At 39.8% G+C, this 20,453-nt stretch overlaps 1 protein-coding gene across 1 annotated transcript; it reads right to left on the bottom strand.

Annotated features, from left to right (window-relative positions):
• Positions 1-1,691: 1,691 nt before the first annotated feature.
• On the bottom strand, positions 1,692-13,774 carry LOC121899068 (probable G-protein coupled receptor 149). Its single transcript, XM_042414650.1, has 5 exons — positions 12,457-13,774; positions 10,594-10,774; positions 9,936-10,438; positions 4,448-4,588; positions 1,692-3,779 (listed from the first exon to the last, which is right to left on the bottom strand). Exons 1-5 carry the CDS (start codon positions 13,429-13,431, stop codon positions 3,273-3,275), a joined length of 2,307 nt encoding a protein of 768 aa, XP_042270584.1. The 5' UTR covers positions 13,432-13,774; the 3' UTR covers positions 1,692-3,272.
• Between the last annotated feature and the right edge of the window lie 6,679 nt (positions 13,775-20,453).

Here is a 20,453-nt window from a genome sequence, read left to right on the forward strand (position 1 = left end):
ATTTATGTGAAATTTTGTTTCAGTCAGTAATTTGTTTAAGAGTTTGTTTTCATCAGCTTTCTCACATCACGTCTGGCTTTGTTTTTAAAAAGGTAAAATTTTGACAGAAATATATTCAGTCTTGTCTTTGAGCAGGGCTCAGTATGAAAAATAAAAAGAAATCACCCATGATCAACTAAACTTTGTTTGCTTGCACTGTGGGTGACTCACAGCATTTCTCCTCAGCCACCAATACTTTCTTTTATCTGTGTCATTATTTTGAAATGTGTGATCACTATCAATATCTCACTCGGCTGCTCTGAGAGGAATGGGTGAAGAATTGAAAATGAATTGGAGCCAGACAGTAAGCAAAGCGGGAAAATAGTGGAGAAGGAAGAGAGGAAAATAAAAAGAAAAAAAGGCATAGAATTAAATTGATATGTGTGAGGTGGGAGAAAAATATGAGAGAGCCACTTGAGAGTTAGAGAGGTTGTGAAAACAAAAGGATATAAGGGGAGAGAGGACTGTTTCATATGTGCCCCCTCCCTTTATTCCTCTCAGCCGTGGTGCGGATTCTTCTGTACACCTTGTTGTCATAACCTCAGGGCTACCTGTGATGTAAACAAATAATCTCTGACTGTAATGAATCATTTAACCAAGATGAAAAACCTTAGAAGAAAAGGTACATATTTTAACATAGGTTGTTTTTTCTCCTCCTCTACCTTTGGCTTACATTATCAATAATGCATGCTGTACTCATTGAAGGTGCACATGTTGATCTAGAGGTCTCAAGCGGTGCCACTGATGCAGGCTTTACCTGCACCTTCTGATTATACTTCAGCATAATCAGAGGTTGTGAGTGGGAGGTGAAAGTCCTTGGATCAGAAAGAAATGATAAAACATCAGCAGAGGCCAGAACCTTTGATAATAACAGTTTTTATATTATTTTACTTTATTTTGTGTTTGATACCATATGCTCTTTATCTCCATTTTCTCTCCTGCTTTCCTACTATTTGCTTTTCTGTCTCTATCCCTCTACTCTCCCACCACAAAGACTGTATCTTTTAAATGTCACACAGAGAACATTTAATAAATTATTTGTAATGTAATGTAAGCAACCTAAAACACAAGAAAATTCAATGTCTTTACAGCTGATTCCGTCTCACTGTATGAACCGATAAGAGTACAATAAAAATATACAACTGCTGCATATCAGTCAAATCATCCTAGAAGCACAACATCCAATGATTGTTGCAAACTATGTAGGTCGGTCTTTTAAGTAGATAATTATTGCACTATGTCTGTGTGTTTTGTATCAGTCCAGATGGTTGACATGAATGAGTAAACATGCAAACACTTGTACAGCGGATGTGTAATCCCTAATTCTCACAAACAGGGCAAATGACAGTTCATTGATCAACGTGGTTTATGAGGACGTTTGACCAGAAGCTGAGCAGATCCTGTTTAAGAGTGAGAATAAGCAGATGATCGAGTTTCTTCCACTCTGTTAGGCTGCAGAGATGACACTCTGTTCAGCTGAAAACCTTTGGCACCATTAACAGCTGGAATGCTTTATGTTCATTTTATGAGCATGACATTGAATACAACTTTACATTCATTATGACTCATATGGCTGTACATTATTTTCTTATATATTTTTGCCCAGGAGCACTCAAAATAGAAATGCATTGCATTCTTGTTAGAGGCAATTTTCTTTAATGACAACATTCTTCAAGAGGATGAAACATGTTGCAGCTGATAAAGTGGGCTTGCTACAGAACAATTCAAAAGCCTGCAAATGAAGTCCACAAAGTGCCGCTGATGTGTTCAAGATCAACTGGGCAAACAACTGACATTTAAAAGACACCATCATAAAACAAATGTAAATGAATATATATCTTAAATTAGTCTATTATACCTATTTTACTATGTTTGTATACACAAACGTACATGTAAATGTGCATATAAGTAATGATGGATATACTGATATCTGTGAAAGAGAATAAAGATTTATATGCTTCTGACAGATGTTCACAGTCCATGTAAGCATTAAAAATGGTATTGAAATACACAATGCTATCTATGAAAATTTGATCCAGTCCTGAATTTATGCACCCATTAGATTGAAACTGAGAGGCTCTGGTGGCACACTGATTGGATGGGCAGTGAACTGAACGAGAGATGATCCCCCAAAGTGGCTCTGAAATGTACATTCATATGCTGCATACTGTAGTAAAATATGCACACTGTCACTCATTTAAATTGCACTGAATGTGCATGAAGCAGAAAACTGCTCTGCATAAGTATCCTCTCGACCTCATCTTCAATAATCACTTGCACTCTCCCACAAAGGCTTGCCTCTTGTTTCCTTCTCGGGTCGTTTTGCTCTCCTCCTGTTTTAGATTTCCAGCATGGATAGTGGTCTCTCTCTCTCTCTCTCTCTCTCTCTCTCTCTACGTCTTTTTTGATTGTAGCAACATTAATTGTATAATACATGATGGACACGCAGCAGCAGGTGAAAAGGAAAACACTCCACAATTCAAAGAAATATAAGCATAATAAACACATTCTTATAAGGGAAACATACAGTATGAACACTTTTGGCGGCTGACACCACAAACCATTACTCTCTCACATCAGTACCTTCATCCTTATAGGCAAGTCTACTTTAGTATGCAAAACACAACACACAACGACACACACAGGGATGAGTCAGACACATGGGTCAGATGACCCCTCCCCTCACAGCTGAGTCATCGGTGACGTAGTCTTGAGGAGCAGCTTCATGTCAGACATGTGGCTGAACCGTGGCCCCTCCTTTTCCACGTCTAAGTTAATTTTCTCTCTCGCTGTATCTGTTTTATGATGAGAGACTGCCATATGGTGAAAGTCTTGGCAGGAATACAGATGCTCTGCCGCAATACTGTTTCTCTCTCTCACTCTCCCCTTCCTTTGGCTCCGTTTCTCTCTCTCTCTCTCTCTCTCTCTCTCTCTCTCTCTCGTTTACCCCAATTTAATACTATCTTCATTTACAGCCTAATTTATCTCTATGTACTCTACAGACAGGTGATGTGTACATGTGTTCTCATGAAGCTATCTGAAGAGGAAGTACAAGAGTAGGCAAACAGACTATTATAACAGTCTCAAGCTAAGTCTCAATTTGGGTCACCCGTCTGTTCTATTAGAGTGTTGATCAGAAAGAAGTAAATTTGGAATGATTAGGAAATTTGTCTTCTATCCATTTCTGTTAGAGCTCTCTTAACTTCTGAGAGCCACTTTCTTGTCCTGTGCTGTCACTCTTCCATTTCCCCAGCTTGCTTTCTGTAAGCCTCATTGAGCAGCTGTATCTCCTCACGATATCCCGTGCCTCCCTGCGTCTGTCGCCGGCTGTTCTGCCGGTGGGCCTCCACAGTGTCTGGTATAGTGATGTTGATGGTCTCCGCTTCTGGGTTGCCGCTGCTGGGGATGAGCAGAGAGTAAGAAGCCGTCTCTCCAAGGTCACAAGAAACAAAGCGGTTTTCTCTTCGCGAGTAACGCAGCGACGGTGAGCGAGCGTGGGTGGAGGACTGGCTGATATTTGAGATGATGGAGACACTGTCCATGGCCTCCTCGTTGTCACAGATCTCCAGAACCTCCAGGTGGATTTTGACATTGGTGTCCCCCACACCAGCTCCGATGCCCATTCCGATTTCCATACCCATCCCTACGCTGCTGACATGCACATCTCCAGTCTGGCCTCCTGATCCTGGGTCGTCTGCACTGGGCTCGTGGCCAACTGATTTGGAGCGGTACACTTCCACCTTTAAGGCAGAGGGAGATTAATAATACAATTAAACATAAACAGTGTGGGGTCACAATAGAATTCGACTTTTTTTTTTTGTGAAACTAAAATATTCATTCAATAAACCCAATTTCACCATAGGGATCATTCATGTCTGATCTTAATCTGTCTTGATAGTTTACACATGTTTAATTTTAATGCCCCATGTCAAATCCTCCCACTGATTTGTCAATTTTTTTTGGCTTAGCATAAAGACTGTAAATGGGGAAACAGCTAGCCTAGCTCTGCCCAACGCTAACAAATCTGAAGCTCACTACTTAATTTAACATGTTATACCTTGTTTCTTTAATCCATACACAAACTGAGATGTAAAAACAACAGATTGTGGTTTTATGGCCAGGGAATAGTTATAGAATATAACTCCCTGTAAAACCACAATGCTTATTTGTGTATGGTTTAAGTCAGACTGGCTGTCTTCCGCTGTCTTTATGCTAAATTAAGCTAACGGGCTCCTGGCTCTAGCTTCATGGTTAATACACAGAGAGATATTTGAGTGGTGTTCTTTTCATCTAACTCTTAGCAAGATAGCATATTTCCCCAAAATGTTGAACTATTCCTTTAATGAATTGCTCAAAATGAACAAGAATTGAGCTCCTTGCTGAAAAAAACTGTCTTGAGTGCTGTTACCTTCTTGGCATTATTGGGGGAGATTTTGAGTCCATCGCTGCTGACCTCGTAGGTGGAGAGAGAGAGGGTTTTTCCTGTGGGTGCTTGCAGAGATACGGTACCCTGGAAGGCGCACAGGGGGATTGACAGACCTGATGACCGCTACATAGGAAAAACGAAAAAAATAAGCACACAAAATTACTATTATACGATATATTCCATCTTAGCTGCTCATCATGTTATTGACAAGAAGTACAAATTGTCCGATGCTTCACATCAACTACAAGGTCCTTTTGCATCTTGTTCACTCTGTTCAAACTAATTGATCTTAGATTGTGTCTGTGATGTCAAGGCCAGGGAGATGAATGTGTTGACCAACCATCTCCACCCCGAGAGTTAATGAGGCTTACATGTGAGAAAGCTGTCAACAGCAGTTTGCTGGTAAAATGAGATGTTAGGGCTCAGTGGGTTTAGCTGCTAGCTGAGACTTTTCAGGTTCACAGTAAAAGATGTTGTTATTATGGGATGATCTATACAACAATTTAGCTGTTATCAGAATTTTTTAAAATTAATCTGAATAATATCATTTCAGTGTGTAAAACATTAATCAAACTTCTTCAGTGTTTTCCTATTAGTTTGGCATCTTTTTAGAGATAATTTATATCAGTCATCTTCTCATCATATTTCATATTTTCTAATGATATTTTATATTTTTTTCATAGTACAAGCAATATGCATATTAGAAAATGCATATTGCTGGCAGAGGAAAGGAGGATCATCCTGTGGTGCGACAGCAGGGAGACCGTGGCAGGTCTCATTAAGCCCTCTAAATTATTTAGATTAGTTCAATGTAATGATCTGATTGTGACTATGACGCACAATAGAAACAAAGAGGATGTCAATCTCTTGTCCTCCATGACTCTGTCTGTTTTCCTGTCATTGTCTTTGCATCATTGTTGATGATAGAGAGAGAGAGAGAGAGAGAGAGAGAGAGAGAGAGAGAGAGAGAGACTCCGACTTGTAGCTGAAAACACATTGTCAAGTAAATCAAATAATCCTTAGAACCCATCAACATGGGGAGTGCATTGATGGATGTGTGTGTGTGTGTGTGTGTGTATTTGTGCGTGTATGTGTGTTCTGGGTATTTTCTGTTTTGCGTAATATTACAAATGCTGCAGCTCTCATAAAGGCACCAGACATGTTTTAAGATATATAAAAAATACTCTGTCATGAATAATAATATGTGTCTATTTTGTTTTTCCTCAAAAAAGCACAAATACCTCATTAAAAACCTTAAAATTCCAACTATTCCTTCTCCCTAATTAAAATATCCAGAATCGATGAATATGCAAAAATTTTTCATTTCAAAAGTTTAACTGCTCAATAGAAAATGTTTCCTCCTTCACTGAAAAGTCCATTCTCAGTGTATGTGCACTGGAGGCTTCACGTTTCCACATAACACTTGTATAAGTTGCATACTAGACCACAATTGGCCTCCAAAGTAGTTGTGATGTCACAAATCATGCTCATAGGTATATGCCTTAAATTTTCAATGAGCACAGAAAAACTTTCCTTCTTCAACAGATTAATGTGAAAACAGCCTCCTACTGTCAAACTCTGCACATACATCATTCTGTACAGTGAAGCTCAAACATCAAAGTCAAGTGACACAATAAGAAAAAAACATTGATTTCTCATGTATTTTCCATCATGTATTTAAAATATATTAATGTATTATCTTTAGATATATGTAATGCAGATGCATTTTTTGTGACTACATTGCAGAAGTAAACTGTTTGTGTTGACCTTTTGCTTCACAGTATGAGTCTCACATGACTGTCTTTTAGAAGTTGGAAGACAATCAGTGTATAGGGGAAACTCCTGCATATACTAGGCGGGTGGAAGCACGGGTCTTGGGGCCTCTCAGATTTTCCTGTCTGATGTATCTACTGACAGCACTCATGATCATGTTGTTGTTAAACCTACAGTGTGGAACTTTTACATATAAATGAACGTCTGTTACATTCAAGCCTTTGCCAAATGAGCTAAACACAATGCTGATTAAGCCTATCACCGCCAGATAAATCTCTCTGTATTTCACAGTCTACCAATCTGGTGTCAGGTTTAACATTCCTGCGCTGGCCGGATGAATGTATACTGCACAAGCTCTATGGGCAGAGCGGTTAGCAGTTCTGGTTAGCTCTCTGCTAACTTGAATGTGGATAATATAATTTAATTGCGCGGCTCCTCTAGACTTTCCGAATGCTATCAGACCGAATGGATTAAATTCTGTGAAACGAGTCATTTTGCAGGGGTTGTGTGATGCACAAAACAATTTATCCATCGTTTTACAGCCACGACAGTAGCAACGGAGTAGGCTATGGTGGAAACACGTGTCGACAGTGGTTTTGTAATTACTCTCATTGCCAGAAGGGGCAGACAAAAAGTCCTGCACTCCAGCTTTAAATATGAATAGATGTATTCTTATATATCTATACAATGTTTGAGATGTTGTGATATGATGTATGTCTACAACAATGGAAGATGTATCTAAGGAGGATCATGTGTGTTACAAGGCAGATGTTGTTATGTATGACGAATAAGAATGTCTTGAGAAAGAAAGGTCAAATAGTGCCTCAAGCTAACATGCTATCCCAATGGTTAAACTACAGCTGATGTATTATCTAAAATACTATAAGAGAGAATTTCCGACCCTGCTCGGGGTCCATTCAGCTCACACAGGCTGATGTTTTACTTTATGCACAACGTGAGAATTAAACCCTTGAAAGAAATATCTCTAGTGTGAAGTCAATTTTATTACAGAATTACCATGACAAAGGGGACTTTAAACTAAGAGGGAGAACCTGGTAAACATTATACCTGCTAAACATCATGCTAGTGTTGTCATTATGAGCATGTTAGCACACCAAAGCAGCTGCTGTAAACTCTTTTTGTACTCATAATGCAAGAATGAAAGTGACAACATAAACCACCTATTTTATATGAGCAGCAGCACTAGCTGTAAGTATGCATTATTGATGCCTACAGATTCTGGCGTGCGGTATTGATTCTGGTTTTGTAATTTTTCTCTCTATTCAAAATCAATTGCTGTTTCATTTTCCACCTTGCAGCCTTATTTGTGAGAGAGCCATCTATTTACATTTGCAGATGTATTCTAAGAAGGGTAAACGGGTTTCAGTTCCTTACATCTGAATGCACATTAAATCTCCATTTCCCCTTAGGGAGAGCGCTTGTGAGCACGCCTCCAGCTCTGTGCTTGCTAACAGAGAGTATGAAGTCACAGAGAGGGTAAAGATGTCTTTAAGCTCTAATTCCACCTCTCCCTGTGGATGCTGAAGGCCAGAAGGGCTGACAGTAAGGAGGAAAGACGCTGCGTAATGACATCTAGCCTGCTAACGAGGAACAAAACACAGCAAAGAAACACTATAAATCAAAAACTATTTAGATGTCATCTGTTGTGTTATACAGTGTGTGTGTGTGTCTTATGTGTGCTTTTATGCCCATGGGGAGAGGGGGAGGTTGCTGTATGTGTCTTGCTTAATGTTTGTATTTTTCGTCTTTTCTGTTTTGTTGTGTGTATATATGTGTGTGTATGTGTGTTTGTATATCCAGTGTCTGTCTTCATATACTGTAAATGTGTATCTGCTGACCCCAGTCAATGACTAAGGCCTACAGGAACATACAGTAATATACAGAGTTTGCTACTAAGAAACTGGCAAGTAGGACACACACACACACACACACACACACACGCACAAGCCAGCAGTGAGCATCTTCAGCTTATACATGATGCAAAGTGAGTGCCAAAGCCAAGCAGTAGATGCATGCTCCATGGATTTTCCACCCTCTGGTGATTTTCAACCCAAAACATTTCAGACTTATGAGTAGAGCAGAGACAGAGAGGAAGAGAGACAGAGTGTGTGCATGTGTTTGTGTGTGTGCACATGTATATATGCATTTTAAACATCTGTTAATGTCCTTGTTTGTTTTGTGAGTTTATGAGCTCATAGTGTTATTGTTCTGAAAACTTACAATTACACTGCTGTCAGTTTCAGAGGTAATGCCTGTGGCTGCACTGCTGTTTCTCTGGAACAGAGCGAGGCTGTTCCTTCATCTATGTCTGGTATCTCCAATGCCCGGATACATTAATCATTAAGCCTTTGCTGTTTTGTCCTTGTTTAACAATTCAATTGGATCCAGCGAAACATAGAGAGATTTAAGCTTCTGGTATTACAAGAGCACAGGATGTCAACTACAAAGAAAGAAATGGATTAAATATGGATTAGGGGATAGTGACTCATGTGCTCTTAACAAACTGCCTTGAGCCGAGTTGTTAACCGGTAGTACTCTTTGGCTTTGCATCAGTTGGATAGAGCAACTATTGAGTGATTGAGAAAATCATAAATTTATGAGCATAACTTTGGGTTTTGACAGACAGAAATAACAACACTGGGCACAAAATATGTGTGTTAATATGTGGATACGGTAGCTGTGTTTGATGGAGTGTGAGTGGGTTGTTTAAAACATGGATTCTATTTAATTTTCATCCAGTTGTCATTCCAAATCACATGTGTGCACAAAGAACATTGACAAACACATAGGGGGGCTAGCCTTCAGTGGATAAATGTCAATTAATACTGCTTAAACGCCAAAATACCACAAGACTAATTCAATGAATAGAGCTCTGGTGAGCTGGTCTTAGAGTGTCTGTGGAGCAGCAATGAATGAATATTTGGTTTTGAAAGACTGGCTGACATTTGTTACTAAAAAGGTAGGCTGCTGATAGTATCTTGATCAATTGCTCCTATTAGTCAGAATCCATTGAGGCTTAACACAGATAAAGATATGCAGAGAAAGGAGAGGAGAGGAGAGGAGAGGAGAGCAGAGGAGAGGAGAGGAGAGGAGAGAAGAGGAGAGGAGAGGAGAGGAGAGGAGAGGAGAGGAGAGGGGCTAAGGGAGAGAGGATTTTAGCAATTTCATCTATATCACATGCACAGCTCTCAGTCTGTCAGCTTGATTATAAAGAGGCATATTCACAGATGCGGAAAACCCCATAGAGAGACAAACCAACAAAGTCAGACAGGCATTCAGACAGAAAACAAATGCACAAATATGCCCGCACTTCTAGTTGTGTGTATACTTGTCTATACCTCTGGCCTACCACAACAGATTACAGGTGCACTGCAATAAAAAAGCATTTAATTTCCTTTTGAACAAAATGTAAACACAGTAAGGAAGATTGAAAATCCATCTACTTTATGGTCCTGAGTCGCTAATTGTTTATAAACAATCACCTCAAGAGTACATCACCATATGTTGCATGCTAATGCAGTAGTTATTTGACTAGTTTAGAAAGCAACAGGGCTGAGTGTGGGTGTGGAAAAATCAATTAATGCCAGCCATAAACCACAAAATGACAGATACAAATGACTTCATTTAATGGTTCAACATCAGACTAATCAACTGACTGCTCTGGATCGTGGTGTACCTGTCTTGGTGTTCTCTCGGATTTACTCCTGCACCATTCCCAGTCTGTCAGCTCGATTTTGCGACACTCCTCGTGCGACAGCCTCCTCTCTGACCCCTCGAACACCGATGACGTGTCAGTGAGATTGTGATCCTGCTCCCGGTGATGAGAGGGCATGGAAGGGACACAGCGGAAGTCATCATCATCTCCATGGTTCTCATGTGGGAGTGGGGGACAATCAGCCAGCGCCTCTCCTCCACCGGCCACAGCTTCCAATAGGAGGTCTGCATGGGAGGAGCTGTCCACCGGGCATGTGGTGCTGAAATCAAAATTGGGCCCCAAGCTCGAGAGGCCACCACTCTCTAGTGCATCGAGGCGGGTGTTAGGGAAGTCACAGTTAAAGAGGCTGTGATAGGCCGGCGTCTCAATGGGCGCACTATGATGAGACATGGTGGCATTGGATAACTTATACACTCCATAGCCTTGTTGGAAGGAAAGGTTGAACTCAAATTTTCTTTTCATCACTGTGAAGAAAGTAATTGAAAACAAATAAATTACACCCTCAATTTAAAAACAGAAGTAGGCTGCATATCACATTTGGAAATTGGTTTAGAGCTTCTTTAAGTAAAAAACATGCTTGATTGCTCATTGTTAGTAAATTTGGAGCATGCCTGGATACCTGAGGGTTCCTGTGTTGGATCCCGTTTGCAGTTAATGAAGCAGCCACATGGCATGTGAATCCAGCGTTCAGACAGCACGAACAACGGCGTGACCGCAGGGGCAAGCAAAGTGAGAAAGAAGCTCAGAGTCTCAAGGGGCGAGCTGCGTGCATTCACTGTGTGGCGCACCAGCACCAAAGTCTGTGAATGAAAGGGAAGGGGAAATTAATTCACTGAGGTGTCAGTGATTCAGTATGCATGAGGATGTGGGGGTAGGGAAACTCATGAATGGAAACAAATTACACAGATCCTTCATCCATACTGGGCTTTTTTTGCTTTTGCTTTTTATTTTTCTGTGTTGTCGTTGAGTCAAAATGCAAAATGATTGGACTGTTGCACTACTGTACAGTGCACGGGTGTACTAAAATTGAATAAATATAAAAATAAATGTGTACATTTCTATAATGAAAGTATTCCTTTATAACTAATGTTTATATGACCCAGTCATTGTGCCCCAGCAACAGGTGCATCATCGTTCTGGTATTGACCTCCAAAGCTTTCTAGAAAAATGTTATACCTGTAAATGCAAACACAGACACAAAGACAGAAATCTAAAAGTAAACCTTCTTGGGCAAGACATGTTTGTTTAGGCTTGTGTCTTAAAAAAACAATAAAATTATTCACATCTACCAAAGGAAAGCTCATTATGAATTGTTCAGTTGCATTTATTGTGTTCCTGAGCAACTTGGACATTTACTGCATTAATCATGGCCAGAGCTTTTCTCATTTTCAGAGTTACAAGTTTGAAATGCCAATTCTGTTTGCCCATCATTGTCTGCTGGCTGAACAGCTTTTATCACCCCAAATTCTTTTTTTTGTTTGAGCAGAACAAACACTGTTTGGCAATCATATCAATCAAAATATTTCACAATACAATATATGCTGCTCTTAAGGTTTTACAGGAAAGCCATCCTACTGAGGGCCTTCAGGGAAGGTTGATTTAATGGGACACTGGCTGTAACCAAACTTAACTAACTAAACTAAAATTTTAAGAGAACTTTCAATGAAACAGCAAATCGCGATGAGATGTCTTAATGGTTTCAAGACATGAACAAAAAGTGTCAGATTATTAATTAATTATCCCACAAAATACACAAGTTGCTGAAAGGATTTTAAAAGAGTAATACATTTATATTCTGATTTACAGACTTTTTGTTTACTTTCTGTTACTTTATCCAAAGCTTAAACTTACAGGTCATAGCCACAAAAACAGCAACCGAAATGGTGGCCTAATATCTGATTTGGGTATGACAATGTTTAGCAATGTCGGGGTACATTAAAGGCCGAAACATTTATTTTCAGGTGGCTGCAGACTCTTTTCTCAGGTTACTCTGAGTTTTTATAGAAGGCACATCTCTTTGTTGCACCTGTCTTTTGGCTAAAATACAGACCCAAAAAATTTGTAGCATAGTTCTACTCATCTTTGATATCAGAAGCTCAGATTGGCCCAAATAACAAAAATGAACAAGGATAGTTGAACAGGGGGTTCTGTCTGAGGATCCAGTTTTTCTTGAAAGAAAGTGAAAAGTTATTCCAATATGATCAGACACTTCTTCTGGTTTGTAATGTACTTTTAGGAATTTTCGAAAAACAAATGTCAGCGAAAGATTTAATAAGATAAGACATTTAAACCAAAACATTTAAAAAATCTTGAGACAAGTAGATTTCCAATGGGAATATGTATAAACATAACTCAACTAGTAGATGTCAGCTGTCAGCTTATTAGATTAAACGGTTTGGGTGTATCGAAATGGACCAGCTATTTATAAAAGTTATGAGGCTGTTGCTTTTGATGTAGCATGCGCTTTTGTCACGCTGCTTACCATCATTGGCATCCATAAAATAACTCGAACAACCGCCAGTATCATGGAGAAGCGCTTTTGTGCAAACACCACTGGTGTGTCCCCGACAGCTGCTGCCCTCTGCCCGCTGACAGACACTGAGGACAGACCGCTGTTCTCCTTCCCCCTGAGCTCCGACACTGTCCCACATGAGCTTGGGCTCAGCTCGTTGTAGGCACCGAAACTTTTATTCAGACTGTCCCGGGAGAAGGACTGGAGATCACAGAGGGGAGCGGATCCACTTAGTCCCCTCGCCATCTCCAAATAGCTCGGGTACAGTAAAGTCCTCTGGGGTTCTCTGGAGCACAGCAGCTGGTAGGTGAGGGGGATAAAGAAAAACAACAAGCCGCAGAAACACAGGGAATATAAAGAGAAAAGCAGCAGAATGTACAAACTGTCGCTCTCTGGGAAACACCCAAGAGAGGCCGGCGTAAAGCTGCCCCATCCGCACAAAGGTAACACACTGACGGCCAAGCTGACCGCCCACACAGCGGCTATGGCCCACATCACTCTCAAGGGCCGGCGGACAGACTGGAGCACTCCAAATCTCTTTGTGACATAAAAAGTGTAGGCTGCTATCAGGCAGGCCTTCATATTGCTTGAAACACCCTGGAACACGTACAGAAGTCCGGATAAAGTGCACAGACTGCTCGATCCTCCACCTCCATCGCTCTCCCACTGTAGGAGCATGAACATGGAGAGAGGGACCACACTGAGCAGGTCGTCCACCGACATGGAAGCCACAATGAGACACAGGGAGGTTTTCCTCCTCATCCGGAGGAGAGAGAGGAGCGAATACACCCCTCCGACAAAGGTAGCAGCCGCGATGGTTACGCACAAGCCGAAAAGCAGCAGGCGAATTTGCCTCTCCACCTCCGAGGGGTCTGTCTGCTCGTAGGTGGTCGTGGAAAGGTAGCTCTGGTTGGGCGCCGGGGAGCTTAGGTGCGTCGTGGACATTTTCAGTGAATGAACTTTGTCTTCTCTGTCCCTTTTGGCACTTTTAATTGGTCAAATCTGGCTCATTCGCCTGTAAAGTTTACCGCGCTGCAAAGATGTGAGGATGGCACAACATGCGCCGCATCTCTAAAAAAAATTTGACAACAGAGATGAGAGAGAGACATAGCGCAACATCCTTCTCCGATCCAACAGGAAACGCACGCGTAACCAAAGCTTTCCGGTCCTTTGGATGTGGAGCCTCCGGGTACAGTGCTGGCAGGCACTTCTGTTCACCGTTCAAACCGCGCAACCAGGGCACCTCTTGTTTCCAGCTGCTGATGTACGCGCTGTCGTCATCACCGTTTCCTCTCGCGGCAGTCATTTGGGGTTGGGCCAAACGCAGCCAACTACTACAGTGTCTGTGTGGAACTGGTCCGATACATCAGGCTGCTTTTTCATTTGTGCCTTGGCCCGACGCTGACCACAGGTCATGCCAAATACTCCCGTTGCCCCCCACCGTTAGTGGGGGGCAACGGGAGTATTTGTTGTTAAATGTCCCTCTGAATGAGGGAATACAAATGAGAAAAAGAAGCTATTATGTATTATGTGTTTTTTCTTGCGGGTGCAGATTTGTGTTTGTGTGTAAGAAGCCCATCAGTTTGAGGTTAATTCCATCTGGAAACCAAAATAATCATCCACACGACCAGGCAGTGTCTGTGCCAGTCGTTTTCAGCAGATTGGCTTTCATTGTTCCATTTTCAAAGCCTTTCTAGCGTAATAGAGTCAGGAAACTAAATGCCAAACCGAAAATAATAAGGATAACATAAATTAGATAAGGTCTGAGTGGTATCTTGTGACCAGACTGAAAACAATCAGGCCTGTTTACTGTACACGTGTGTTTGTGTGTCTGTTTGTCCTGTGTTTCACATCTGTCAGGGTGCAGCAGCCCTCATGAGGCAGGAGGACAAAGGACACATTGAAGGCAACGAAGTGCTTTAAAAGAAAAGTTATCCTTGCTTGACTCATCTGAGTGGACATTGTCTTAACATATTAATGTTATTTGTCACCAGAGACACATGTTTTAAATTATGATTTAATGAATGATTAAGTTGTAATTAAAACAGTCTGATGGTTTTATGAGATACAACACTAAAGCAGGTTATGGGGATAACAATGGGAAATGCAACCAACTAAGGAAGAGCCCCAATTAAACGGTATGTGACCCTGTGGCTGGTCAAAGGCAGATTAGTTTGTGTGAGCAAGTGTGGCGCAAGTGTGGCACACGTGTGTGTGTGTGTTTAAATCCTATACCCTGGTGTGGAAGTGGCCTTGTCTCATCCTCTCCTGTGGTTTTCAAGGATTTTCAGGCTGAAGGACTTCCCAGTTTGTTTAGATGGTTCATGGGTGTTCATTTATCCTCACAGCACTCCGATGATAGAAATAATACTCAATGTGTAATGCTCAGTTTAGCTAAATTTATCACTGGTGATTGATTTCTGGACTGGTGCCCTTTATGTAAATGCATGGATCTGCATGATGACAGTCCATGTTTATTTATTTACACTCCTCCATTATTTCACTCACTCTGTGATATCATTACACAGTATCTGTGGATGCAAACATGGCTGTGAGTGCATCTGACTTCAGGGCTTGTAATTAAATTAGAGTTTGGGCTAAGTGACTTACAGCCAGTCTAATGACTAGACTCTCTCTGGGGCCATGGGGACACAATGAGGAACATAAGAGGACAATACACAATCCACAAGGGTGTACACACACACACACACACAAACACACAGAGTCACACCAGCTGAGCTCAGCATCACACATCAAGGTGACCTACTTTGTGTGTGTAAATGTGCATTTGTGCATACGCCGTGCAATAGTTTGTTCATGTGTGCATGTGAGATGGAACAAGGTGAGAGTGCAGCTGTATACTTTTTTCCTCTTGGCACAAGTGCATAAGTGTAATGAAACATTATCTGAAGATGAAAAGCTATCTTTCTGTCAAAACATGTCCCATCATCTTTTCATGGAGGAAACACTGAAAATACATTTTATGTCAAGGTAGATGAAGAGATGGAAAAATCACAGAAAAAATATTTGCCATATAAAAAATAAAACACGAGCTGTGTGCAGTTTTAAATAATTCATTAAAGTCCTTATATATGCAGAAAGTGTCAGTGTCGATGTGCATCGTAAAAACAAAACAGGCCATCTTATTAAATATTTTAAAATAAATATTAGTCATACATTAAGTCATTCTGTCAAAACACATCCCACATGATCATCCATAATACATACATGCATTATAGATGTATAATGAGCTAAACTAAATCTGGAGAAGATGCAAAGAAGAACATTTCCCAATGTTTCCCATATCACAAATGGTAAAGCAGATTTAATATTGCCTCTTATAAAAAAAAACACACTGAGACTATCACATAAAACATACACTTTATTTGGTTACAGTTATGACAAATTTAAGAGTTCTCCATTGCTGTATTCTTAATCCAAAATAAAATAAAACATAAGTCTAGATCGTCATTAGACCTGTCCCATTTAAATGGTAAAAATTTAGTGAGTTATCAACAGTAGAATCAAAAACAGAGACACTGCAGCACAATGTTCTCTAGCTGTGAGATCCAAATAAAATTAGATCAGAAGAAATATATTTCTCCATCTGCAGACTGACACACATCCAGATGTTCCTGCCTGCTGCCACTGCTGCATGATGCTCCAATGATAAACAGAGTTTACCCTGTGCGGACTAGTTTGGTAAACATCAGCAGAATTCCCCATTCCTTTTAGATTGTGGAGTCCTTTGTAGAGTGTTATGCCACATTAAATATGGGAAATGAGGCCTGTTATGAGCGATATTGTTCCTGTGTTGACACAGAAAAGGTGTCTGCTAAAACCTGACATTTTCATTACAGTGTCTACTTTCATTACTTCAGTAAACATTTGATGAAGGCTCATGAAGTCAAACGAAATTACATTAAAACTAATGAAGCAAGAGTTTTATTTGAGAATTGCAACCATCTTGCAACATCTAATAAATCATTCATTCATAATATTGTCTGGAAATGAAAATGAAACCATGGGAATGCTATGAAATAAAACCTCATTGTGTCTCTATACTGCAATTCATCTGGACCATGAAATGGAAGCAGCTAATCAAAGATAGATGAGTGTAATATGCTGTATAAATTCCCCCCTAGTTCATTAATAATGTACTGTGTAACACATATGGGCATACATTTTTGCACAAATCACACCACCATTACCCTGTTGCTTGCTGGCCTCTGGTGGCGCATCCTAAATCCAACAGAGCACAGTTAGTAACTTTAAATTGTAGAACTGATGTTGAAGTGCCACCCCCCAACCCCCTCACTCTCTCTCTCTCCCCCCAAACACGAATCCACCCACACCTGCACGCACACGCACGCATGCGGTTTAAGTGTGTAATTATCCTAAGTCACATCAAATATTAATAAAGCAGCACTTGACACACAGATACAGACACAGAAACAGAATGGAAGATTATATTTGCATAAAGGAGAGAAATAAAATTGAATGAGAAAAAGGAGGATGAATAGTCAGTGCCATGAATTCATAATGACTCAATCTTAACTCTCTGCTGAAGTGCTCCTAGGGCTGCAGCATGCTAAGTATAGAAAGTACATATTGGGGTTGTTTAAGTGCTGTTCTGAGAATTAGATTGACTTTGAGAACCAAAATCTATTTGATGTAGTAGAAAAAGAGCCGACAGATTTAAGTGCAGTACAAGTGAACACATGCACAGACAACAGGTCAAGCCTGAATTATTCAATATTATTTGTAGTGATTTTGTATGAAATGACTGTGTGTCATGAGAGAGGGGTCACCTCTAATGCAGAAATCACAGAAAACTTTCACCCATCTCTGCCCACAGAGCTATTTTTGCTCAGTATTTTGGTTTAACATTTACTTAAAGTCTCATCACCTTTCTGCTCTCATCAAAAGCTCTGATAAACCCACTGTACACTACCTGCTCAGCATGAAACATTGCTGGAGCAGAGGTGAGTATCTTGCCAAATCTAGCTGGACCAAAGCTTATTTTGTTATGAGTTGGCAGACACCAAAAAATGAGCTCAAAGGAGAGTGAATATTGGACGTCTATTCATGGTATTCATCATGTTCCTCCGTGTCTGCTTGCTGTGAAAGCAGCTAACTGCTTGCTAATACATTAGCCATAACAATTTTAGTCTATAAGCCAAGGATTTGACGTTGATGGTGTGTTTGTCTGCTTATTGCAAAAAGCAAGCACAACCTGCCATCCAAGACAACTAGCCAGCTGCCAACATATGAAAGGCTGCAGCACCAGGCCAGTTATCAACCAAAGCTCTAGCAGATTAGGTGTGAATTTCCTGATAACCTCTGCAATTGTCTGCAAAACAGATGTATGGTACTTTTCTGGGAAGTTTGCCTTCCACACAACATAGATCCTCCTTTTCCGCATAGATCTGAAGAAAGTGAGATTCTGCCTTAGTATAACAATCCCACATTTTTCAGGATTCACTTCTTTTCATGCGGTGTATTTTTCAGCCCTTGACTGGCCAAAACTTGATTCATGATGCTTTAAAATACTATAATCTCTTAACACAGTGTTCAACTGACACTTCAAGTCAGTGTTATGTTTTATATTGGCTGTTAAAGAAAGAAGAGTCTTAGAATATTAATGGGAACTGGTTATACAATTTTCTTTTAGAAAGAGATCATTCTCTTAAAAATAGACTGCAGTGTATCAAACACTTTGTTTCTTAAAGACACTTTCACAACACCGCGAAATAACTCTAAATCACTTGTGTAAAAGTGAATTTGATATAAACTTGAACAGAAAAAAAAATAGTATACACACGTGAACACACTAAACGCTAAACAAGCAGACAGTTGGGAGTTGAAGATTGATCTCTCAGTGATTATGCAACAGGAAAAATGGCACAACTCTTTCTTCATACAATAGCTGTGCCAGTAACCAAATGAATCTGAACTATGTGTTTTGAATTTGACTGAAACCAAGGGATTTCAGTGAATCACTGAAACCAGATGTTGATCAGATTTTTACAAAAAGAGAAATTTGTATTATTATCATTAATTCAGATTTGCATTTGACTGCAAACAATAAGACTGAAGTTGATATTGCAATTTAATGAGTGCTTCTATTAAGTATTAAGTAAGAACTTCTAGTATTTCTAACAAGACATGACAATTATTTTTTAAATTAAGCAGCATTTTGAATACTTTAATTTCAGATCAATCATAATGAAAAAATGTATGTAAAAATGTAATTTCTAAAGTTAAAATATAAATTAACTTTCAATTCATATGAATTCATTTCACTATATACAAATTCAGAATGCACAATTAAAAATTCACAGATATTCTTAATTTAACCATAAATACAAAATTTAATTCAGAAGAAAAGATTAAATATTCAGATTTTCATTTGGCCACTGGCAGAACTCTTATACCACATTTGGGCTTGAATACTTATTTGCACAGTTGTGTACAGTATGTCTACACAAGTGTGTGTGCACCTGTAGGCTTAGTAACGGATGATATCTGTGAAAGTGTGTGAGTGTCTGTGTCTGTGCACATGCGAGTGCACACGCATCTGTGTGCACATCCAGAGCTGTCATCCATAATACATGAGGTAATGTGTTTGAAGACCACATCTTTGAGCATCTTTCCATTACTTATTGATGAATTTATCATATAAGAATACAAACCAGCGGCACAGAAAAAGTTAACAAAATGATGTTGAGTAAGAAATACAGAGAAAGAATTTGTTTGCGTGGTGTGTGCATGCCATTCCAAGCCAAGCCAGAACGACCGTCAGAAAGTCATGTCAGACCACATATAATTCATAGCACCTGTTTCCAGGGAAACATTGGCTGGAGTTCATGGTCATACACAAACACCTTTTCTCTCCCTTCTCTCTCTCTATCTCTTTCTCCCTCTTTCTCTCACTCTCACACACGCAACACACGCATACCAACACCCAGTTTGCTAACAGCTAATTGACAGAGTTTGAATATTTATTTTGTACTTTTCCAAAAGGGTTGCAAAAGTTGCTAATGGTATATACTCTTAGAAGGTAGTGAGAGGGCGGTATCCTCCTCAGTAACCTAAACTGCATCACACATCAACCACAATGATTTTTAGGTGAAATGAGTAGGGGGATATCCAGCAGTAACAGTACCCATAGAAACATTCACTGCTTACCTATGACATACACTTGAAAAGATTTATTCAAATTCAACTGAGACAAAGCTATAACAGCTAACACTTTAGCAAGAAAAAACATCCCTTTGAGCTTTTCAAAGTTTTTAAAAGCAATTTAGTTCAGAGCTGAGTTAGGCTGATTTGCATTGGCAGAAGAGCTGGAATAAACTGACATGATGCAGCTGTTAGAAAGGAAGCTGGTGAAAACAAGGACAGGGTCAACATGGCATTTGTGAGCCACTGAACCTTTCTCCCAACAAAATGGTTTTACTTTTGGAAAGGAGGCTTTTGTTTTTTTAACTAATCAAAAAGTAAAAAAATATTCAGTCTCAACCCAGTTGAAAACATATGGGAGATGATGCAGCAAAGTGTTAGACAGTACCATCAAAATACCATTTAAGGTGGAAAAAATTAGCCTTTAAGTATGAGCTAATAGTATCCCATCACCTTTACTGTATGTTTGTTTTTCATTTAGTTTGTCACACATCTGCATATTACAATAATCAACTATACTGTCAGCTAGTTATCCAGTGTGACTGTGTTTGCTAATGATATTGCTATGGCTGTGAATATCAATGTAAATATGAGATGAATATGAGGAAAAAAATACTTTTTTTTTTAGAGTTCTGCTTTCTCTGCCAGGTGTTATTCATGACCTAAAGATACGTTTCAGCTAAAACCCAAAGCAGGTTGTCAGTTGTGTCAGTTACTTTAAAAAAGAAAAAGAAAAAAGTAATGATTCATTTTTAGTAACAAATAACTCATTATATGCACCA

Source organism: Thunnus maccoyii, chromosome 6, assembly GCF_910596095.1.
Source record: "Thunnus maccoyii chromosome 6, fThuMac1.1, whole genome shotgun sequence".
NCBI classification, from domain to species: domain Eukaryota; kingdom Metazoa; phylum Chordata; class Actinopteri; order Scombriformes; family Scombridae; genus Thunnus; species Thunnus maccoyii.

Bases quoted from the DNA above. Each gene is read 5' to 3' on its own strand.
- LOC121899068 (XM_042414650.1), bottom strand. From the start codon at position 13,431: ATGTCCACGACGCACCTAAGCTCCCCGGCGCCCAACCAGAGCTACCTT. The intron at 10,439-10,593 runs GTATCCAGGCAT...CTTTCTTCACAG, and splicing joins TCCAACACAGGAACCCTCAG to TGATGAAAAGAAAATTTGAG. The intron at 3,780-4,447 runs GTAACAGCACTC...TCTGCCTTAAAG, and splicing joins CCCCCAATAATGCCAAGAAG to GTGGAAGTGTACCGCTCCAA.